This window comes from Chrysochloris asiatica, unplaced genomic scaffold, assembly GCF_000296735.1.
Source record: "Chrysochloris asiatica unplaced genomic scaffold, ChrAsi1.0 scaffold00204, whole genome shotgun sequence".
NCBI classification, from domain to species: domain Eukaryota; kingdom Metazoa; phylum Chordata; class Mammalia; order Afrosoricida; family Chrysochloridae; genus Chrysochloris; species Chrysochloris asiatica.
Genome location: NW_006408722.1, coordinates 965555 through 990430, shown reverse-complemented (window position 1 = coordinate 990430; position 24876 = coordinate 965555). Strand labels below are relative to the sequence as shown.

General features: G+C 41.7%; 1 protein-coding gene across 1 annotated transcript in view; it reads left to right on the top strand.

The window, feature by feature from the left end:
* The first annotated feature begins 4883 nt into the window (after nt 1–4883).
* Nucleotides 4884–24876, top strand: part of SHCBP1 (SHC SH2-domain binding protein 1) — a 34947-nt gene continuing 14954 nt past the window's right edge. The window contains exons 1-6 of the mRNA XM_006872560.1: nt 4884–4992; nt 9604–9771; nt 9943–10058; nt 11949–12157; nt 21827–21919; nt 24602–24835. Coding sequence (XP_006872622.1) covers nt 4884–4992; nt 9604–9771; nt 9943–10058; nt 11949–12157; nt 21827–21919; nt 24602–24835 — 929 coding nt within the window. The remainder of the gene's footprint in view (nt 4993–9603; nt 9772–9942; nt 10059–11948; nt 12158–21826; nt 21920–24601; nt 24836–24876) is intronic.

Sequence of the window (24876 nt, the reverse complement as noted above, 5' to 3'; positions counted from 1 at the left end):
TCAAATGAAACAAATGATAATCCTGGAACCCTGAACTTCAAAGAAACAAAACAAAAACAATAGAGACAAACAACAATGAATTGTCAACTGACCTAATAAAGTATGACCATTTTGAATTTTTCCAAACAGCATTTCAATGGGGGCAGCAACTTGATAATTGGTTCCACTTGCCACACATCAGAGCCCACACTTGCCATCTACTTATTCCTTACAACTTCCAGTGGACAGAAATGGGGACAGCACCCACTCCCACCCACCTATTGGCTAGTGACTGTCCCCCTCACAGTCCCTCCTCTGTTTGAGATCAGAGGCTGGGTATACAACATCCCCGCATGTGGAGGCATGTGCTCTTCACTTCCTCAGGCCAGTAGAATGCATAGTGTCAGGTCAGGCACATTGGTCCAGCCACCCTTTGGGCTGAGAGGAACTCCTTCTGGGACCAAGCTCCCTACCCCCTGTGGCCTCCTCTGCAGGCAGGAGCACCATCTACTTGCTTGGATATACCAAAACAAAATAAAGCAATAACCAAATAGACAAACAAACCTAAGCAAAACACATCATAACACAATGACCAATTAAATGCAAATCTCAGGAAAACAGATAACCTCAGTTCAGATGAAGAAACAAAACAGAATGGCTCAGAGAAGTTATCAAAATAGACAACCAGAAAACTTTCCTCAGGAAGAAATGGTATTGAAACTACCTGATAAAAAATTAAAGAGAATAACATTCAGGTATCTTTAAGGGATTGAGAGAAAGGCTGAGGCAAATACAGACAAAACTTTAGAAGACCTCAGGCAAATGCTATAAGAACAAAATGACAAAATAAATGAAAAAAATTAGAAACCACACAAAAACACAAAATAAAATTTAGAAGATTAATACTATGATTTCAGAAATAAGTAACACATTGAAAGGGCAAAGGAGTAGAACTGAATCAATGGAAGACAGAATTAAAGAGATTAAGAGTGAATCTCTTGATACTAATCTGTTAGAAAATAAACTAGAAAAAACAATGCAAACAAAGACAAAAACAAAAAAGCCTAAGAATTATATGGGACACCATCAAGAGAAAGAACTGATTTGTGTGATTGGAATTTCAGAACAGGTAGAGACTAAAAAAAAAAAAAAAAAAATTGAGAAAATTGTTGAAGATTTGGTGGAGGAAAACTTCTTTAATATCATTAAAAATGAGAAGATAAGCCTTCAAGAGGCTTAATGAAACCCAAACTGGATAGACCCTAAAAGAAAATCACTAAGATGTGTGAACCCCTGAGCCTATGGGCACTGACTGACCTAGGCCCTGGAGACTAAGGCTGAGAGTGAAGCAGCCAGCTGGTCTGAAGTGCAGGGAGGTATATGTGAACTCTGCCAAGCTTGCAGCTAGTAAGTACCCCTTTGATCTAGCTTGGATGGCTAGTTGACCAGAACTTGAACCAAGGAAGGTAAAGATGTTGCATACTGAGAACAAATGCAAACTGCTACAGTTTGATGAACTAAACTTGCCTATGAATGTCTATGAAATGAAATGATTCTTCATATCAAGGAATAACTTTGTTTCCTCATTGTGCTGGGTTGATTTGTTGTTGTTGTTAAGTATCGTGGAGTCGGTTCTGACCCATAGTGACCCTGTACAGGGTTTCTGAGGCTATAAATCTTTACGGGAGCAGATAGCCTCATCTTTCTCCCACGGAACGGCTGGTAGTTTTGAACTGCCGACCTTGAAGTTAGCAGCCCGATTCGTAACCACTGGGTTGATAGGGATGAGAAATTTAGACATTGGCAATCAAAAATGGAGGGGAGGGCAGGTTTACAAAGGCATGAAGTGGCTAGTTTACAAGTTTTCATGAATGTGCTTAGTTGCAGAATGAGGGGGAGGGGAAGGAGAGAGCCATAGAGAGCAGAATGGGTAAGAAAACAAGATCCTTAAGTATGTTGTTTACAAGAGACATATTAAAAAAAAAAAAAATGGAGACAGCCTAAATACCCATCAGTGGAAGAATAGTTAAACAAACTTTGATACATACACACAAAGGAATGCTACAAAATGTTGAAGAGTAATGATGAACCTGTGAAACACCTCACAACATGGTTGAACCTGCTGAGTGAAATTAGTCAAACACAAAAGGACAAATAGTGTATAAGACCAATGTTGTAGAAAGTTTTAAAAAAAAGGTTTTATTGATAAAAGAAACAATCTATGATGGTTATGGTGTGGGAGAGGGAAAATTATTAACAGGCTAGAGGGTATACACATGTTAACACAGGTGGCAGGGCAGGCAATATATAACATGAGAGGGTTAGCAGAGGAAAGATGGAGGTAATGGGAGACACTGGGAGGAACACAATAAAGTGAATAGAGCTAAATACTGTTAACTGTTGGCACATAGATTCTTCATATCAAGGAACAAATTGCAACCATGCAATGAAGCAAAATACATGGTTTGTTGGGTATAAAACTGATTATTTGCTCTGTAAATCATCAAGGACTTCATTCTTCTTTGATCAACTATCAACACGCATGGAAGCAGCAGTCAAGAAATCAAAGGACTTATTGCATCAGGCAAATCTGCTGCACAAGACCTTTTTAAAGTGTTGAAGAGCAAAGATACCAGCTTGAAGACTAAGGTGCGCCTGACCCAAGCCATGGTATTTCAATAACCTCATATGCGAAAGCTGGGCAGTGAATAAGGAAGACCATAATTGATGCTTTTGAGTTATGGTGTTAGAGGAGAATATTGAAAGTGCCATGGGATGCCAAAAGAACCAACAGATCTGTGTTGGAAGAAGTGCAGCCAGAGTACTCCTTGGAGGCCAGGATGGCCAAATTTGGTCTCTCATACTTCGGATATATTGTCAAGAGGGACCAGTCTCTGGAGAAGGATATCATGTTTGGTAAGGTGGAGGGTCAGAGAAAACAAGGCAGACCCCCAAAGAGATGGATTAGCAGCATCAATGGGCTCAAGTGTGGCAACCATTTTGAGGTTGGCCCAGGACCGGGCAGTGTTTTGTTCTGTTGTGCATAGGATCACTATGAATTGGTACCAACTTGATGGCACTTAACAACAACAACAACAAACCACTCAATTAACAATAAAAAGTTGAGGGGAAAAAAAAGGAAATCACAAAGACGTATCATAATCAAGCTTTCCAAAACCAAAGGCAGGAAAAGATTCCTGAAAACAGCTTAGTATAAGCTAAAATTACTTAAAAAGGAGAATCAGTAAGACACTTCTGATTTCCCAATAGAAACCACGTAGGCAAGAAGGCAGGAGGATGGTAGTATAGGGGGAGACAACAAAAAGTTTGTGGAAAAATGGAAGTAAAAGATAAAAATAAAAAATATAAATTTTATTTCTTAACATAAACTCCATCAAGGGAGAGACTTTTGTAAGCGGTGATGGTAGTGGTGGTGTGCTGTGGAGTTGGTTCCGACTCATAGTGACCCTGTACAGGATTTCCGAGGCTGTAAATCTTTATGGGAGCAGAAAGCCTCATCATCCTCCCGTGAAACAGCTGGTAGTTTCGAACTGCTGACCTTGAGGTTCACAGCCCAATTTGTAACCACTACGTTACCTGTTATTTAATCAATCCATAATCTATCTAAGGTGCAACAACTATCCGTGTCTTCCCAAACACAATAAAGAGGAGTGAAGAAAATTGAAGACACATGGAAACAATTAGTCCAAAGGATTGAAGGACCACATGAACCTCAGTCTCCAGGATCCTGAGACCAGAACAACTAGATAGTTCCAGTTATAACTACTGGCCATTTGGAAAGCCCTGGCTAGAGTGGGAGAAAAAATGTGGAGCAAAATTCAAAATAATTTTTAAAAAGACCAGGTTTACTGATTGGATAGACAGTGGTAGAATCCCTGAGACTATGGCCCTTAATCACCCTTAAGCCTGGAACCAAACTCACCTCCATGACCCAATTTACAGCCAAATAATAGATAGGTCTATAATGCGAACAATAATACTAGGGTGGTGCACACTTCTCAGAACAATCAACCATATGAGATCAAAAGGGAAGCATTTGTTTACAGACAAAGTTCAAAGGGCAGGGAAGGATAGGAAAGAAGGAGTGGAAATGGGAAACACAAGATAGAAGAGGGATGTTTGTTTGTTAAGTGCCAAAGAGTCAGTTCCGACTCATAGGACCCTAGAGTTTCTGGGGAGCAGCTGGTGACTTAGATCCATCGACTTCGAGGTTCAGATCCACCTTTATCCTACAGCGCCACACCAGGACTCCTCCAGAAGAGAGAAGAGTGCTGCTGGGGGTTACAATCAATGATATGAAACAATATGTGTCTGATTGATGAATGGAAAACTGATTTACTCTGTAAACCTTCACCTAATCCACAATACAAATCCACAAACCTAAATCATTGGAGGGTTTGAACTACTAATGTTGTGGTTAACAGCCCAGTGCTTGTCCTAGAGAGCCACACCAGGACGCCTTTAAATCTTTGTTGTTGTTAAGTGAAATACAGTCGGGTCGCTGTATAGGGTTTCCAAAGAGCGGCAGGTGAGCTTGAACCGACGACTTTGCGGTTCAAACAGACTTTTCAATCCAGCGCATTAGCCCGATGTTTACGGAAGTAGAAAATCTCAGCTTTCTCTTGCTGAACCGCCCACTACGTTCAGGTTAGCAATCAGTACGTGGCTTACTCGCCAGCGCCACTTGTTGTTGTTGTTGTTGTTAAGTGCCGTCGGGTCGGTTCCGACCCATAGCGAGCGCTCCTTTAAGGTGGTCGAGGGGGTGGAAACAGAGGAGCGCACAGCTTCTTCTGATTGGCCCGAGATCCTCTGCCGGCGTATCCAATCAGAAGTGGCAGCGTCATCGCTCTACTGGTTGAAGCGGCTGCCCGGGGAAATTTGAAATGGCGAGCAGCTTGGTGACGGGTGGCGGTCTAGAGGCAGAAGCAATGGCGCCGGAGCGGGAGCACACTGGCTGGACCGCCGAGGAGGAGCCGGCCGGCGTAGGGAAGGGTGAGCATACGCCTCTCCCGGGCCTGGGGATCCGCCTCCTAGCGGCCGAGCATCTTTGCTGCGGTCGGGGGCGCCGGAGAACTTCTGGTAGCGTCGCCCCGGGTGGGGCTGAGGACTGTGTTAGACCCCGACCAGTCTCGGGACGTCAGCGTCGGAGATCCCGGGCTACTCTGGTCTCCTCGCCCTCTGCTATCTCGGCTTTCTAGGAGACTGGAGTGAGTCCCACTGAGTAGGAAATCCCAGCTGGGTTTCAGGGCCTCTGCCCATCTGTGTCCGCGGAAAAGGCCCTTCGCTCCACTGGCATATCAGAGGAGACCGTGAGCCACACTTCTAGGTCCCCAAAAAGAGGAAGCTTGAACCCTCGGCCTGCTTTCCCCCAGCACTGACGGTAGTTGGTATCCCTAGGGTTTGGGAGCCCGTTTGGTAAAAATCTGAACTAGGACCTTGATTTTCGAATTCCCAGGCCTTTCTACCTCTTCGTTCGGATTTCATTGCTCTTTTATTTATTTTTTTGCCTCCTGACATTTGAAGCTTCTTCAGGTTTTTACTCTCCCAGTATTGTCTAGTGGAAAATCAAGTCCAGGCAACGTGAGAAAACGTAAGGACACCTTAAATCCACTAATAACTAACCTTGTGAACTGGCCAAAGTCACTTGGCTCGGCTTTCTCATCAGGAAATTAGAGGCAGTGGTCGCACAGAATTGTGAAGATGAAAAGAAATACGATGTGTAGTGTCATTACATTGAAAATGGCTTTAAGGAATTTACTGATGTAGTGTTGTTGATGTGCCAAATACTCATGCACTGGTATACGAAGTGATGTTGTTGTTAAGTACGTGGATTTGGTTCCGACTCAGCGACCTGTCCAGGTTTCCAAGGCTGTATATCTTTGTGGGACCAGAAAGCCTCGAAATGGCTGGTGGACTCGAACTACTGATTTGTGGTTCGCAGTCCAGTGCTTTTCTATGGAGCCACCGCTCCCCCAAGTGATGTTGTTAGTTGCCTGGAAGTTGCTTCTGATTCATGGGGACACCATGAGTTTCAGAGAACTGCTCCATAGGACTTTCTTGGTTGTCATCTTAGGGAAACTGATTGTTGTGTGGTGTCCAGTCGATTCAGACGTATAGTGACCCTGTAGGGTCTGTAAGGGTTGGAACCGACTTGACAGCACTTAACAACAACATCATAGCATGGAGTAGAACTTAGAACTGCCCCACAGCGTTTCCAAGCCTGTGATCTTTACAGACTGCCCACACCTTTCTTTCCTAGAACAACTGGTGGGTTCAAATCATTGACCTTTTCGTTTACCAACCTATCTTAACCAGGGGAGCTGATAGGTGGGCCTCTTCTTCAGTGGAACTGCTGTAGGTTCCAATTACCAACCTTTAGGTTCTCAAGTATAGACAGTGTGGTGCTTGTGGGTTAATGCGCTGGACTGCAAAGTTGGTTTGAACCTTAAGGTCTACAGATCAGGCTCACCAGCCGCTCTTCAGAAACCCTGTACAGGGTGGCTATGAATCAGATCTGACTCGAGGTACTTAACAACAACAATGGACCTTACCAAATAATGGGGACTGTTATTTAATTCTCTTACTTTAATTGAAGTAGACATACTATTTTTATCCTCCTTTTATAACCAAGGAAGCTGAGGTAATGAGATATTGTCACACAGCTAATAAGTTGCTTCAGCTCTTCAAGACTCCTGTGCATCCGGCTTTGTCTGAGCTAGAGACCCTTGACTAGGTCTGGATCATCTGTGAGGTCAAGTTGATTCTGGTGACCAGAACAGGGGCAAAGAAATGGGAGGAAGGAACAAATAAAAGTGGTGTTGGGGGTGGAGGGGCAATGTCAAGTGGCTTCTCAGTTACCCTCCCTGAAACCCCCACAGGGAGCTACTCTTTCAGTCCAAACATTTCATTGATTAAAAACATTGTATCACACAGAGTTAGATACACCACTGGCAGAATCCTGCCTTTGGAAACATAATTACATACAACCCAAACCTAAAGTGATTAGCATTTTCTAATCACTTCCTTAGACACAGTCATTGAAATTAGTGAGGAGGAGCCTAGTAGCCTCAGTGAAGTAAATCTTATGCTTGATTAAGAATCTCTCATTCTTGTTTTTTGAGGGGCCATTGACTGGCTGATGTAGAAAATAAAGGCAGGCTTCAGCTCATATGAGAAGGATTATAGAAAATCGGTTATAGCCCTATTTTTAATGCAGTTTTATAGAATTGTTTTTGTAAAAATGAAATGACTACAAGAGCCTTTAAGCTATAGTAAAGATCATGTTATTGTTAGCTAATGCCTATTGGCATTCCCGAACCTGGTCCTGTGCTGTCTTTAGTTTTGGGCCAACCCTATTGTCAGTGGGGATCAGTGTGTTGTGACCTATGTGGTTTTTGTTGACTGATTTTGCAAAATAGATAACCAGGTCTTTCTTCCTACTTCTTGCCTTCCTAGTTCATTGTTGTCTGGGAGCTCCTCTGAATTCTGTTTAACATTTGTTGTTGTAAAGTGCCGTCCAGTCGGTTCTGACCCATAGCGACCCTGTATAAGGTTTCTGAGGAGCTGCTGGTGAGCTTGAACTGCTGACTTTTAGTTCAAATAACTTTGCAGTCTGGAGCGTTAACCCACAGCACCACACCAGGACTCATATAGCAATACATATAAACCTTCACTGATGGCTGGGAATTGAACCTGGATCTCTTGTATGAAAGATGAGATTCTCCCATTGAACCACCACTGTCCACTTGACAGATGAGCAGAAAGCCTCATCTTTCTTCCTCAGAGTGGCTGTTAGGCTTGAGCCACTGACCTTGTGGTTTGCAGTCTAGTGCTTATCTTACAAGCTACTGCGCTCCCCATATGGCAGAATTCAGTAGGGTTTCCTAGGCTGTAATCTTGACAGGGGAGTCTTGGTTGTAGGATAAGCACTGGACCACAAGGTCTGTTTAACCACTAGGTTGGTGGTTCAAACTCACCAGCAGCTCTTCAGAAACCCTATACAGGGTCGCTATGAATTGGGACAGACTCAACGGTACTTAACATCAACAATCTTTATAGGGGACTCTTGCCAAGTCTTTTCTCCTATGGAACTGCTGGTGGAAGTTCTTAACCATTGTGTTAGCGGACTCCTTAGTAAACATCAGAGCTGCTATCCTTTTAAATAGAACTTGGATGGTTTCAAATGAATCAAGGAATAATAAACCCTTTGCCTCCCTTCAAACCTCACACAACAAAAACCTTATCTGTGAAGGCTCTTATAGGCGCCTAGTGTTTTGAAGCAGAGCTTGGCTTTTGAGATGTTTTTAAGTTTGGGGATTTTTTTTTTTTTCTGACATTTATGTTGTTAGGTGCCATCAAGTCGGTACTGATGCATAGCGACCTTATGCACAGCAGAACGAAACACTGCCCGATCCTGGGCCAACCTCACTACTGTTGCCATGCTTGAATCCATCGATGCTGCCACTTGGCCAATCCATCTCATTGGGGGTCTTCTTCTTTTTCTCTGACCCTCCACCTTACCAAACATGATATCCTTCTCCAGTGCCTGTCCCTCCTGACAATATGTCCGAAGTATGAGAGACGAAGTTTGGCCATCTTGGCCTCTAAGGAGCACTCTGGCTGCACTTCTTCCAACACAGATCTGTTGGTTCTTTTGGCAGCACTTTCAGTATTAGTATTCTCTTCGAACACCATAACGCAAAAACATCAATTCTTCTACGGTCTTCCTTATTCACTGCTCAGCTTTTGCATGCATATGAGGTGATTGAAAATACCATGGCTTGGGTCAGGAGCACCTTAGTCCTCAAGCTGACATCTTTGCTCTTCAACACTTTAAAAAGGTCTTGTGCAGCAGATTTGCCTAATGCAATACATCGTTTGACTTCTTGATTGCTGCTTCCGTGAGTGCTGATAGTTGATCCAAGAAGAATGAAGTCCTTGACAACTTCAGTGTTTTCTCAGTTGATAAGAATGTTGTTTATTGGTCCAGTGGTGAGGATTTTTGTTTTTTTTTTACACTGAAATGCAGTTCATACTGAAGGCTGTGCTCTTTGATCTTCATCAGTAAATATTTTATGTCTTCTTCACATTCAGTAAGCAAAGTTGTATCATCAGCATATTGCAGGTTGTTAATGAGTCTTCCTCCAATCCTGATGCCACGTTTTTCTTTGTAGAACCCAGCTTCTTGGATGATTTGTTCAGCATACAGGTTGAATAAGTATGGTGAAAGAATACAATCGTGTCGCACATCTTTCTTAATTTTAAACCATTCAGTGTTCCCATGTTCTGTTTGAACAACTGCCTCTTGGTCCATATACAGATTCCTCATGAGCACAATTAAGTGTTCCGGAATACTCATACTTTGCAATGTTGTCCATAGCTTGTCATGATCCACACAATTGAAAGCCTTTGCCTAGACAATAAAGCAGAGCTAAACATCTTTCTCACATTGATCTGACAATGATAGAAGTAAGTAAAACAGCATACCAAATCCTAGCATGTGTTGTGCTTGGAATTCCTAGGCAAGGATATGGAAAAAAGAAGCATTTTATAAACTCTGGTTGTGTCTGGGAGAGTTGGGACTGTCCATTTTTGTTCTTTCAGGTTTGTTTCAAGATGAAGACTCATGCCGTGATTGTAGCAATTACGATAAGGCAGTTACAAGTTTACAGAGTTTTGTGCTAGAAGGTAAAACGCTTTTCCCAGAAATTTTCCAAACAAGTCAACTTTTGTTCTATGAGCGATTCAGAGCGTATCAAGATTACATTTTAGGTGAGTAGGTTCTCTTTTTGTTTTGTTTTTATCCTTTCCATTTAAACTAGATTACCTATTTCAGTCCCTGAGGCTACCAGTTGTGGGTGCTGACGGAAGTGGACCTAATGGATTTATGAACTTCTCTGCTTTATGCAGTCTCGATTCTTACAGTGTTTAATTTGTCTGCAGCTGACTGCAAGGCCTCTGAGGTCAGAGAATTCACAGCTGAGTTCTTGGAGAAGGTCCTGGAACCATCTGGATGGCGGGCAGTCTGGCACACTAATGTGTTCGAGGTGCTGGTTGAGGTAAATTTAATTCTGTTGTTAAGGGATTTGTCTCTAGCTAAAAGCACTTTACTTCAGACTCTTATAGCCAAAGTGCTTATTTTTAATTAAAGTTTATGAGCTGATTGAAAATAAGCATGCTTTTCACATCTAATTGCCATGGCGTATAACCAAGGAAAAAACTCCACTGCCAGCAAGTCGATGCCGATTCATAGTGAGCCTGTGGGGCAGACTAGGATTGCCCCACAGGGTTTCTAAAGTTGTACATTTCTACAGAAGCAGATTACCACAGCTTTCTTCCACAGAGCAGCTGGTGAGTTTGAACCACCAGTCTTTCAGTTAGCAGCCAAGCAGTTTAACCACTGAGCCACAAGAGGCCTCCCTATGGTGCATAATGTGTTCTGCAAATCTTACAAGCAACTGAGGAGGCGGTCCTTTGACAAGGAGAAATGGTTTATGAGGTGTCTCAAATACCTTCACTATAAAGTGAGAAGAGATTTGAGAATATTAAAAAAGAGAGAGAGAGAGAGAGAGCCCTGATTGTGAAGCCAACAGGCGTTTCAGTTCATCTTCTACCGTCTTAGTTGTAGCCCATTAAGTAGCTCAAACCAGTTTAAACCTATCCCATTTGTTGCCTAACAAATTTGTAAGTATGTGCTTAATCTCTAGATAAGGTGCCCTACTGCATGCAGATAGTAAAAAACAATCTTAGTTTTCAACTGACTGGACCTTTTACATTAAATTTGCACTCTAATTACAACTATGAATTTTTCTTAGTGTTTGTTAACTGGACCACAAAAAAGGCCTGTTAAACTAAAAAGCTAAACCAGGGAGTGTGAAGACAGGTTGTTGCTACAGCTCCTTTAGAAGATGACATTACATACTGCAGTGACTATATACTGGGCAGTGGAGGCACTGAAGAAAAATGGATGCATTTGAATTAATGATGTTGGCAGATAACATTGACTAGACCATGGACTGCCAGAAGCAGAAACAAATCTGTCTTGGAAGAAGTACATCCTTAGAAGTGAGGAAGGTGACGCTGTCTCCTATGCTTTGGACATGTTATCAGGAGGGACCAGTCTCTGGAGAAGAACATTACGTTTGGTAAAATGGAAGATCAGCTAAAAAGAGGAAGCCCCTCAATGAGCTAGACTGACACGGTGACGGAAGCAGTGGGCTCAAACATGACCACAGTTGTGAGGATGGTGCAGAACCAGGCAGTGTTTTCTTCTTTGTGCTCTGCAGGACTATGAGTTGGAACCAACTCAGTGGCATCTAACAACCACCACAGTGGGTTGCAAGTGTTCCTTGTAAATTAAAAATTTGTGGATTGTGCCAATATCTTTGGTTATTCATACCTGCTAATTTGGTCATAAAAGTGTCCCCTCCCCTGCCCTTTCAGAATCATTGTTTCAAAAGAGAAATATGCTTAAAACCATTCATTCGTTGCATTTACCAAGGGCTTCAAGTTGGCTTTACGATTTCTCATTGCAGTAGGGAGCATGTAAGAATCATGCACCTGGTGTCTGTCTATCTCTCCTACCTCATCTCCTGGGGCTCCCTTCCTCCCCGCCTCTTCCTGCTCCACAGCCAAGCCTTTGCACCCCTCCTGGCTCTTCACATGGCTTCCTTTTCAGCTCACAGGTGACTTCCCCTGGCCCTCCCAGGGAACCAGGCTCCCCTGCTAGTTAGTCTGTCACAGCCTCACCAGTGTCTTATTGGCTCGTTTATCTGCCTTCTTGGTTACAGGGTAAACTCCGTGAGCTTAAGTGCTTGGCCTGTCTAGTTTATCCCTTAGGTTATGGGTTCCTGCCCTTCTTGTCATGCTTCTTAAACACTAGTGTTTTATATGTGTCTTCAATTGGATTTTCCATGCGTTGAGTCCAACTGCATGGTTGTAACTTGCAGGTCACAGACGTGGACTTCCTAGGACTGAAGGCGGTAGTGAGGCTTGCTGAGCCATACCTCTGTGAGTCTCGGGTAAACACTTTTACCGCTGAGTGTATGAACGAGCTCCTCGATCTGAAAGAACGCCGGCTGCCCCTGCAGGAGCTCTGGGTGGTGTTCGATGATTCTGGAGTGTTTGACCAGACAGCACTTGCAATTGAGCATGTCAGGTAAGAAGAGAAGTTGAGGAAAATGGCTGAAGCCTAGCAACATTGGGAAAAGTAAAGTAGGATCTGCTCTGTTCTAGACCTGATTTAAAACTCAGATTGTAAAGTTAGGCATTTTTAAATATTCAAGGATGGGGGAAATTTTTTAAATGAAAAGTTTAAAAATATGTTTAAATTTTTACTTTAGAAATAATCCCAAACTTAAATTTTTTAAAAAAGAAATAGTGCAAAGAATTCTGTATGCCCTTTACCCAGTTACCCTAAATATTAAAAAAGAACTCTTCATATGGTTTGTACATATTTAGAAGCTGCCTTCAGAGTCCTGGGATCTGAGACTTACGGTTTGCATATTTGAATATAAGAGGACAGAAAGAGGAAGTGAAGATGGTGGTGTGCTGTGACCTGTGCACTAAGTGCTGTTAAGTGGTGTGGAGATGAGCCCACCCAAGCCATCCAGTGAACTCCGACTCACAGCAACTATAGGATAGAGTAGAACTGCCCCACAGGGCAGGGGTGGGAAACATCTAGCCCACGGGTTGTATAAGACCCACAAAATCATTTAGTCTGGCCCTGTCAAAGCATCCACAGTTCCAGCCATCACAGTGTTGGTGCTGTTAAGCCGTTGAGTCGGTTCTGACTCTTAGTGACCCTGTATAGGGTTTTTGAGGAGCAGCTTTTGAACCTCTGACTTTACAGTTCAAACCAACCTTGTAGTCCAGCGCATTAACCCGCATCACCACACCAGGACTCCAGTCATCAAATTGTTGTTGCGTTGTGCTGTGAAGTCAGTTCCCACTCATAGTGACCCTGTACAGGGTTTCCGAGGCTGTAAATCTTTACGGGAGCAGAATGCCTCATCTTCCGTGAACAGCTGGTAGTTTTGAACTGCTGACCCTGAGGTTAGCAGCCCACTTCGTAACCACTATTAGTGGTGAGTTATTAAATGTTGTACCAAATATAGCAGGCTAATTTTCAAGTTGATAATTTTGTATGGCCTGTGAATGATGTTATAAACTTTGACAGAAAAACTGTTTTCCACCCCTGCCATAGGGTTTGTAAGGCTGTGAATTTGTGTGGAAGCAAACTGCTACAGTTTTCTTTTCTTTTTTTACGTTGTCTTTGTGAACTGAGTCATAGTTTACATGGGAGAACATCGGCTTTACACCATTGTTTCATGGCAGTGATTACAATCTCCTTCATGCATCATCATGCATCTGTATTTGCTTCCATTCCCTGTTAATTTTTTTAAGGGGGGTAGGGTTGGGGTGGGGTGGGAATGTATACAGAAACACTCAGGAATATATAATAATTTAAGCAACCAAATACAGTTTTCTTTTATGGAGTAGCTGGTGGTTTTGAACCGCCAACCTTTTGATTAGGAGCTGAGTGCTTTTAACTGACTTGGTGGTGGTGTTGATAAGTGCCATCAAGTCAGTTCTGACCCTGTATAGGATTTTCAAGGAGTGGCTGGTGGGTTTGAACTCCCGGCATGACACATATCAAGGATATCTTTGGTTAGAGATGGCGTCTTCTCAGGCTACTTCCAGGATACTTGAGGAATGTGCTTGTGTCTTTCCATGTTTTCCGTATAGTTGATTACCATTCACACAACTTTACCCCTGCTCCCTGTACTCAGAAGGAAAGGACAGACCTATAGTCACAGGTATAGTTTTCAGATCATTTTGATGGTTTTTTTGTCTTATACACACACAAGACGGGCCTTCAAAAATTCATGGAAGATTCCATTATCTATCCTCTATCTTTTAATTCATTTTTCCATAAACTTTTTGAAGCCCTGTTGTGTATTCATGTGTGTATATATATTATATATACACACTTATTTGTTCACTAAAGAAGGCTTAATTTTCACTATTTAGAAATGAATTTGTATTCTGGCAGGAGCTGGACGGCTGGATAATGTAATGTTCATAAAGTTAATGATTGCGCTTAGTATTTTGAAATTTGAAAAGGATTTGCAAAGTTTCTCTATAATTAGTTAACCTGGTTCTGCCTGTCTTAATTTGAGAAGCAGAGCATCTCAGGCCTGGTTTCTGACAGCTCACGGAAACTGTCTAATTGCATATAGAGACATTTAATCTGAGATCTTCGGTATTAGGCCAAGGATTGTAAATCTAAAGAACTGGTACTAGCATTTTTGGTAAAATCCAGTAGTTAAAACATTTGAAGGTAAAGTAGTAATTGATGATTTTAGGAAATTAGGAATAAGGGAGTTAATCTCTTTTTATGGATACAGAAATTGGTTGAAGATCAAGTATGTGGATGAGCTTGGCTAAATGTATTTCTCATTTTGAGAATTCAGATTCCAGTCTGTGCCGAGAACAGGTGAAATTAAGGTTTTCTTTTACTGGTTTGTCATTAAATATTTGAGGGTAGGGTGCACTCAGGAAGGCTTCATTTTCCCTGTTTAGAAATGAAGTTGTATTCCTCCAGGAGCTGCAAAGCGGGATAATGTAATGTTCATAAAGTTGATGATTGTGCTTAGTGTTTTGAAATTTAAAAAGGATTTGCTAGTTTCTCTATAATTAGTTAACCTGGTTTTGCTGATCTTAATTTATGAAACACTGCGTCTCAGGCCCGGAATAATTATAGAGTGTTCTCAAACTAGGTACAAAGGCAAAACGAAACAACCAAATCCATCACCATTTCGTTGATTTAGACTCAGGGTGACCCCATGGATGTCAGAGTAGACTTGTGCTCCATAGAGTTTTCAATGACTGATTTTTCAGAAGTCTTTGCTATACCTTGACTACTTCCAAGGGGCCTCTGGGTGGACTTGAATCTCTTAACTTTTTTAAAAGTTTTTATTGTGAATTATGTGATAGTTTACACGGGAGAACGTTAGCTTTACATTCATCCTATTGCATATCATTTCATTGCCATGATTACAGTCCCCTCCATGCATCATCAAACAACCAAAGGGTGTATCCTGCAAGCCTGCCTCCCAGTCCTCAGCATAAATCTCCTCTCCCTCTCTGGTTCTAGAGTACCCAGCCACTCCATTTCACCTCGTCATTGTCTCTGCCTCCATCTCTGGCATCAGTGTTTCTCTGGGTAGGGTCCTGCACTCCGCTCCTCTCCACTGATGGTCCCAGGGATCTCCGCTCCTGGACTGTGAAGTCAACCACTCCCCTCCTTTTGCTACAAAACATTTACCTCTACATTTCCAGCCCTCACATTCAGTCCTGATAGCAGTTATTCGCTGTTGTACCACAAAAGTCCTATCCCCATCTCCTTTCATCAGCCCTGCCCAGACAGATTGGATACAGCTCAGTGGAGAGTCTACCTTCCTCTATACCCTCTGGATCTTGGCTTCCTCTTGAAAGCTTGTAAGCCAGTCACTTCTTGCCTTTGTAGCCCCCCCCCCATCCCCCATTTTGGGTAGCCAATGTCCAAGTTGCCCGTTCCTGTCTACCCTGTGTATCGAGGGGGTGGGAATGATCCTCACTGTAAAGATTTGTTCCCTGTTTTGAGCTACTGCATCCATATGTGTAGGTCAAGTTCATTAAATTGTATCAGATTACCCTTTTTTTTCCCTCTTCTTTCTTTTTCTAGTTGAGCTCTGATTACCCTTTTTTTTCCCTCTTCTTTCTTCTTCTAGTTGAGCTCTGATCCTCCAGTCATTGAAGCCAGGTCAAGTGGGTATTATCTGCAAGTGTGGGTGTTCTGATGCATATGCCCTCTTCTTATCAGCTGGATGCTTCACTTTCCACTCTAGTCCTCTGTGGCTGTGTCACTGACTTTGAGCCCAGGAGCCCCCAGGTCTTGCTATACTGCTGGCCAACCAGGCCTCCACCAGGGTTCACAGGAGTCTATTGAATATGGAGGACTTAGCTCACAGCTTCATTGCTGTTTTTCCCTCACTTACCCTTGTCGGTGACCGATGTGGTCACCAGTCAGACCACATGCCCGCTTGTGTATTCCCCTTGAGTCTTAGTCTTGGAAGGGATTTTAACCTGAGGGGACACAACCACTTGCCTTGATGTCTCCTGGGCCAGCAACTTGCTTGTTCTTGTCAGTCAGACTGCCGTTATGTTTTTCATTTTTCCTGTCGGTCTTTCTTTCAAGAAGTATCTCCTGTTCTTCTAGCTGCTCCAGGCTGGTCTGCTTGCCCTTTCAAGTGGAGATTTCCCACCTCAGAAGATTCTGGATTGGACTCAGGATTCCACTTATGGTCTTATGCAATGCAAAGGCTCCCCAGGAAGCCTCCTTCACTGGACAAGTTGTAGCCCGGTTTTAGGTATTCCATTTAGGCAGAAGATGGACTTACAAGCTTTCTATGGTGATGGTGGTGGTATGCCTTGGAGTTGGTTCTGACTCATAACAACCCTGCTTAGGGTTTCCGAGGCTGTAAATCAATACAGAGCGGAAAGCCTCAACTTTCTCCCATGAAAGCGCTGGTAGTTTCGAACTGCTGACCTTGAGGTTAGCAGCCTGACTTGTAACCACTACGCTATTAGAGCTCCTTATGGTGATATTTCTGGCTATTCCTTTCTCTCCACTTCAAGTGTCTATTTTACAATGGTATACAAGGGAAACCAAGAAATAAAAGACAGCTCAAGCATCTTAACATTATTTCCCTCCTTTTACCCATTCAAACCATGCCTCAATCAATCCCTGTTGTTCCAAGGTTGTACATTCATCATTATTTACCTCTGTCCCACTTAGCCCATGCAAACCTGCCTAACTGTTCTCTCATCCACCCTGTTCTTCCATTTTCCCCCCTCTCCCCAGCACCCAAACTATCCTGTGTCTATTCTCTACCCTGTTCTCCACCTTCCCCTCCCTCCCCTCCCCTCACCCCCCACATCCCAGTAACCAGTAAAGAATTATTCCCCCACCCCCCTTTTAGTATGGTTCTTTTTCTTAGTCTTTTACAGTAGTGGTCCTATGCAGTATTTATCCTTTTTGTGACTGACTAATTTCACTCAACATAATGTCCTCAAGGTTCATCCATGTTATGTGGTGGCTTACAGCTTCCTTGTTGTTCTTCAAGGTAGCATAGTATTCCATTGAGTGTATGTACCACAGTTTGTTTATCTATTCTTCCATTGTTGGGCACTTAGGCTGTCTCCATCTTTTTGCTATTGTCAATAGTGCTGCTGTGAACATTGGTGTGCATATATCTAGTCATGTTATGGCTTGTATTTCTTGTGGGTAAGTACCAAGTAGAGGAATTGCTGGATCATAAGGTATTTCTATTTCTAACCTTCTGAGGAATCGCCACATTGCTTTCCAGAGTGTTTGGACCATTTTGCAATCCCACCAGCAATGTAGGAGTGTCCCGGTCTCTCCACATCCTCGCCAGCATTTATTGTCCTCTACCTTTTTGATTTTTGATGTTATTGCTGATGTGAGATGATATCTCATTGTTGCTTTGATTTGCATATCTCTTTAATGGCTAGTGATCGTGAGCATTTGTTTCTTCATATGTTTATTGGCTGCCCGGATCTACTCCATGGTGAAGTGCCTATTCATGTCCTCTGCCCATTTTTTAATTGGGTTATTTGTCTTTTTCTAATAGAGGTGTTGTAGTTTTTACATATTTTAGTAATTAATCCCTTGTCTAATGTGTCGTTGCAAAAGATTTTTTCCCATTCTGTGGATTCCCTTTGTACTCTTTTGGTGAAGTCTTTTGATGTACATTAAGTTTTTAATTTTTAGTATGGCCCAATCATCTATTTTGTCTACTTTTGTTTGTGTAGTTTTCAAAATGTTTGGTAGTCTGTGTATTTCCTGAATTAGTGCCCTCACATTTGTCCCTATTTTTTCATTGATGGCCTTCATAATTCTGGGATTCACATTTAGGTCTTTAATCCATGTTGAGTTGGTTTTTGTATAAGGTGTGAGGTGAAGGTCTTGTTTTAGTCTTTTGCATATCGCTTTCCAGTTCTGCCAGCACCATCTGTTGAAGAGACTATCACTTCCCCATGCAATATATTTAGGTGTTTTGTCGAAAATCAGTTGGCTGTATGTGGATTGGTTAATTTCTGGATTCTCAATTCTGTTCCACTGATCAGTTTATCTTTCATTGTACCAGTACCAAGCTGTTTTGACCATGGTAGCTGTGTAATAAATTTTTAAATTGGGAAGTGAGAGGTTTCCAACCTTATTCTTCTTCTTAAGCAGTGCTTTGCTTATCCTGGGTCTCTTTCCTTTCTATATAAAGTTTGTAATAGTTTTTTCCATCTCTTTGAAGAATGTTATTGAATCTGGATTGTGATTGCATTATTTGTGTAAATTGCTTTGAGCAGTATTGACATTTTCACAATGTTAAGTCTTCCTATCCAGGAGCATGGTAGATTCTTCCATATTTGTAAGTCTCTTTTGGTTTCTCATAGTAGTGTTTTGTAGTTTTCTTTGTATAGGTCTTTTGTTTCTCTGGTTATATTTATTCCTAGATATTTCATCCTTTGGGTGAATATTGTAAATGGTATTGCTTTCCTAATGTCCTTTTCAGCACTGTCATTATTGGTATAGAGGAATCCAATTCTCATAATGTTTTGATTAGCTGTTGAGTTTGTTAATCATTTGCACCATCCAGGGACTCCAAGACTAGGTCAGGCCACTGTTATTTAGTTAAGGGGTCAACAAAGTTTCCTGGGGACATGGCATTTGAACTTGGGTCTCTGGGATTAGTCAGGTGAAAGTGGTTGTGGCAGGGCTGAGGAGGGAGAGCTTGGTGAGTTTAAGGAGCTGAAAGGCCAGCATGGCTGGAGCACAAACATAATTTCAGGGGCCTAAAGGCACAGGACTTCGAAGTGCAATGAGTCATTCTTGTCTTCTTAAAGCTGTGGGAGCCACTGCAGGACTTCCTTTCAAGGTGAGGATGACTAGCTTTGCGTTTTAAATGACTACTCTTTAGATTGTTTCTGAATTGTATATGTAGAAATAATGGAGATGTTTTGTTAAATATATTTTACCACACAAACATGGAGGGAGTTGGAAGGTGGAGGCCAGGTCAGAGGCATTCATGGAGCAGAGTAGGGATATGGAGGAGAACAGTTGAGACTTATTGGTCTAGTAGAATGTCCAGAGACAACCAGGTAGATCTGGGGGATCAAGGTGAAGGAGAAGTCAAGGTTGACACCCAGGGTTCTGGTTTGAGAGACTAAACCCTGGGGGTGGGGGGTGCAGCTGTGAATGATCTCTGAATGTCTGGTCCTGCTGGGGAAGAAGAGATTTGAGCCGTGAAATGTAAGCTTCAGTTCACCAGCTGGAGGAGAGGAAAGGCACTGTGGCAGCTTGACCAGCACATTACAGGGGTTTCGAGCACTGGAGGAACTTGGTGTTTCTGAAATTGGGAGTTTCTTGGGGGCTGGGTTGGGTATAAGACAAGCGTATAGGTGGCGTGCAGGAGCTCTGAGGAGGGGAGGTGGTTTAGAATCAGATTCTGAATCTCTGCATTATCACCAAGCTCAGGACTTTGGGTTCAGGCCACCAGCTTAGGGTTTTAGTTGAGTAGACCGGTGCTTGACTTCATTTTCTTTTTTAAAGGATGGGCTTAAAGGGTGAAGAGATTGGTAACCCAACTATCTGCAAGAATTAAGGGACGATTTCCACTTCACTGCCCCTTCCTCTATGCAGCAGAACTTCTTAAACATGGTACATAGTCATGGCCTACACTTACTCGTAACCCAGTCATGTTTCTGTCCACAACTCACCTGGGGGCAGGGGCAGGGTGAGGGAGGGTTGTACTTATCCAGGTCACTCAATGGACCCACATTCTTGTATCCAATCTTGTCTGATCTCACCTTGCCTGACCTCTCAGCCACATTCCTGGTATTTGATAACTGCCATCTTCTTTTGTTTTTTAAACCAGCTTTATTTACTGTATTCACATAGCATACAATTCACCCACTAAAGTGTATAGTACAATGGTTTTTAGTGTATTCACACATATGTGCAAACATCTCCACAGGCGATTTAAAAAGAGGCACAATTGGGCATTTCCTGTGGCCTGATGAAAATACTTATCTCCCTTGAAGGATTCTTGCCTGAAGGTGGTCAAGTCTCTAAATCATCCTACCAGTTTACTAGAAATAAAGGAAGTAGAAGAAGTTGTGAAACATCAGGGGGATAAAATCACTAAAATTCATAGTATTGGAAGCTATGAAATTTCAAGGAGAAAGAATAATCTATAGAATAAAAGTGATTTAAGAGAAGTGTTAACTAAATGAGCTCTGGTGGCGCCGTGGATTAAGCGTTGGCCAGTGGTTTGAACCAAGGCACTGCTCGAGTGACAGCCGAGGTAGTCTGCTTTCATTGAGATTTACAGTCTTGGAAACCCTGTGGAGCAGTTCTACCCTGTAGGGTCCTGGAGTCAGAATCAACTCAAAGGCAGTCAGCTAAATGTTGGGGTCCTGGTTTGAACCAGCCGACTATAAAACAACAGCAGCGCCCCAGCAGTAACAACAGACGAGACAATTGGGGACATTTTGATGAGATACGTAAGAATTCATCAGTTTTTTTTGGTAAAAAGTTATTTTTTAGAGGCACACATAAAACTTTTTTGAATGACCTGTGAGGGGGCTCCGAAAAATCTGTGGGAAAATTCCATTATGCTTTAATTCCATTTTTCCATGAACTCTTTGAAGCTCCCTCGTATGTCTAAGGTTTGCTTCAAAATGTCAGGCTAGTAGGGGAGGGAGGCAGCGAAGTCGGTGGGTGAGATAGAGGTGAAGCCAAGTTGCCATCAGTTGATGGTTGTTGCAGTTACATTGTTGAAGCTGGATGGTGGAGATATATATATATATATATATATATATATATATATATAGTTGTTGTTAAGTGCCGTCGTGTTGTTTCCGACCCATAGCGACCCTGTACAGGGTTTCCGAGGGTGTAAATCCTTACGGGAGTAGAAAGCCTCATCTTTCTCCTGTGGAGCAGCTGGTAGTTTCGAACCGCTGACCTTAAGGTTCGCAGCCCGATTCGTAACCACTACGCTACCAGAGCTCCTTTTATATATATATATACATATACATATACATATATATAGAACAGTTTTCTCTCAGCTGCTCTTGTGTGTGCTTGAAATTTTCTGTAATAAAAATTTGTCACAAACGATCACCTTAAAAAATATACCAATGCTTTTAAAACAGTTTCCCAGGGGACTCTAATGTGTGGTAGGGGTGGGAACTACTGCTTGACATATGTCCCTAGATAATCTCATGTATTTACTGTCTTACTGCCATCAGTGACAGCTCTTAGGTAGGATGATCTCCCTTCCTGCCCTTTCCCTGGTGCTCTGGACTTGTAGAGTCATCTGCCCACTTGCCATCACCTCCCTGGATGCCAAATAGACATCTCACCGTTTTTCTGCTGTGAAATGGAACTCTACTTTCAACCCCGACTCTCTTTGACCTCAGTAAGCGGCATTCCCATCTACCCAGTTACAGATGACACAGAAACAGTTCTGAAAGAAAAAAAGAAAAAGAAATCTTAGCTGAACCATTCTTGTAGATCAAAAGAAGACCCCTGTCATGCGACTCATGAGTTTTCAGTGGTGATTTAGCATGGGTCTGTTGTATAGTGTTTGCTATAGTTGATAACATGTTTTAATTTACTCAAAACAGTGCAGCTTTCACCCCTCCAAAATAGTGACATTTTTAGCCAGTGATTGGATTGTGATGATACTAATTTCTTTTTTAGGTTTTTCTACCAAAACATTTGGAGGAGTTGGGATGAAGAAGAAGAGGATGAATATGATTATTTTGTCAGATGTGTTGAACCTCGACTGAGATTGTAAATATTTGTTGTTGACCTTCATACATTTTTGGAAAAACATTTATCAGTTTAACTTTACCTGTGTAACATATGTGTGTGTATGTGTATCTGTAAGTGTGTAGGGTAGGGACCCATAGATAGAAATATAACAATAGAACAAATAGTGAAACCCATTGACAAGTTATAAATGAAACTTGTACAAGTGTAGAAAGAAAGTTTACAGTGTTTATAAACAGAGAGTTCAAGAATGCCTGTGTTAATAGCTTTGCTCAACTAAATGAAATCCAGCTGAACTTGTATGTTAAAACCCCTTTGTTTAAATTAAAAGACAGTTGGTTGAGAAACAGTAAGATTATAGAATACTTTTTGCTTTAATTTTTTAAGGAGTATTTTAAAAGCTACATAGCTTTACTCTCTGTAAAGCTCTATGTTCCTACAGCAAAACACACTAAACTGAACAGACTTCATTCAACACATTTTTGTCAAGCACATTTTTCTTATATCTTAATTTGACAAGTAGATGAAAACACTAAATAGTTGATGCTGGTGGTGAATAAAAATTCCAAAATACCTAAACACATTCTTCTTCTAATTTATCATTTTGGTAGGTAAATCCTTCCACACAAAAATACACAAGTGTTCTACATAGACCTATCTAGTGTGACTTTAGGCCTTCCACTAGATGGTGTTCTAAGACCAGGTAATTTTTCCTTATATTCATGAGAGGTGATTTAATAGGCAGTGCTAAAATCAGAATGAAATTAGAACTTGCATTAAAAAAATGGAGAAGATGAATTTTTTCCCAGTGTAAAAGATGATTTGTTACATAGTATAACCCTTTATGTTTCTGGGAAATCCAATTTGATTTAGTCTCGACTTAAAGAGTAAATAATAAAATAAATAAATAAAAATATTTGAAGAGTCTTGTTAGAATTATGTATGTCTTATCTCAGCTCCCCATAGATTGATTGACTATGATTTTTGTTGAGCCCTTTCCCCAATTTTTTTATTGTATATTTCCCATACTTTCATAGTGTATTTAATGAAATGCCAAAATTGTTCTAGGTTTGAGACATTTGTTCTTAAAGCGTAATGATTGCTTTTAATTGTAGTGAGATGTAATGGTAGATGAATATCATGTGTTTCTGCCAGATTTGATCTTTACCTGGGAATAATTGTTTTCCCATTTGACAGCCTTCCATGTGCTAACAACAAGGAATGATTTACAGGTATGCCTTGTACGGCAGATGGGATAGCATACGGGAAGAATTGTGTCAGCTACGGAGAAGAAACTGTGGCTCTTGGTTGAGAATCAGGGATCAGATGTTATCAGATGTAGGGAGAATAAGGAGCTCTTTGGAATAAGATAAGAGTGGTGCTATGTGGACCACAAGTGTTCCGCAGCTCAGACTCACCAACTGCTCTTTGGAAACCCTATACAGGGTCACTATGAGTCAGAATCTACTCGACGGCACTTAACAACAACAACAACATCAATAGACATGAGCCCTGGTGTGGTGCTGTAGGATAAGCATTGGACTAGTAGTCATAAAGTCGGCAGTTCAAACTTCCCAGTAGCTCCTCAGAAACCCTATGCAGGTTGGCTGTGACTCAGAACTGACTCAACGGCACTTACCACATCAGTAGACATGATTCTATTTTGATTTTTTACTGTGCGGTAAATATTTTTCCTCCTTAATTCAAAGCACTTTGCTTCAAACCCAGTAGGTCTGAGACACACAGATGTTAGTTCATTGCTTCTAGATGATGAAGTATCCATGTGGTAAGAAGAAATAAGCTGATTGGCCTGGGTATTGGAAAGGCTAAGATGCTTATTTTTAACATCTAAGTCTTAATCTTTACCACTTAATTGACCTGGTCAAGCGGTCAGTGATTTGATTCTTTATTTCTTGTTTGGAAAGTGAATTTTCAGAATATCTTGAAATGAATATGGATGAACTAAATCAGACAAGATTCTTGATTTTTACACTTAATTCATTTATCTGAAGAGTGGAAGCATTTATTTGTTTGCTTAAAATACTTATTTATTTTAAATACACCATAATGTGGTGTTCATTTGTTTAGACTATGGTTCTATTTTGTTTTCCTCCTATCTTAAAAAAATCGAGGGTGAGTGACAAAGGAAGGCCTTGGATGAACTGGATTGACGTAGTGGGTGCACAGCAGTGATTGTGAGGAGGATGTAGGACCGGGCTGTGGTGCTGTGCGAGGAACCACTGTGAGTCAGAACTGAGCCAGTGGGACTAACAGCAACAACAGTTTGTTTGGAGCATGACTAAGACAAAAAGAAAAGCACTTGAGGCAATACCTCTCAACCTTGGTTATTATATATTAGAATCACCAGGAAGGCATCTCTTTACCTCCAGACATTAATTTAATTGGTACTTTTAAATGAGGAATAAAGCAATTATTTTCCAACTTTATTCTTTACCATTGCATAGTATTCCATTGTGTTTCTGTACCCTCATCCGTTGGTGGGCACCTCAGTGGTTTTACAGCTTTTTGCTATAGTGGATAATGCTGTGATGGACAACAGCGCTCTTTTTGTTCTAGAGTATGTACCTAGCTGTGGGATTGCTGGAACATGTGATATTTCTATTTATTATTGAATCTTGAAGATTATTGGTTGGAAAATGTGTCTGGAAGGTACTGGATTTTAACTTCCTTTTTCACTTTCAGGCACTATGACATACTTGAGGACCGAGTTCCTTCAGGACTCACGGTTGACTACCGCAGCCTGCTGTCTCAGTGTGAGGACAGTTACAGGAGGTTTTTAAATTTGAGAAGCAGCTTGTCAAATTGTAGCTCTGATTCTGAGCAGGAAAACATCTCCATGGTGGAAGGGTTAAAATTGTATTCAGAGATTGAACAGTTGAAACAAAAGTTAAAACTCATTGAGAATCCCTTGTTGAGGTGTGTATGTCTTTGTTATTCTTAGTTGACTGACATTCCCC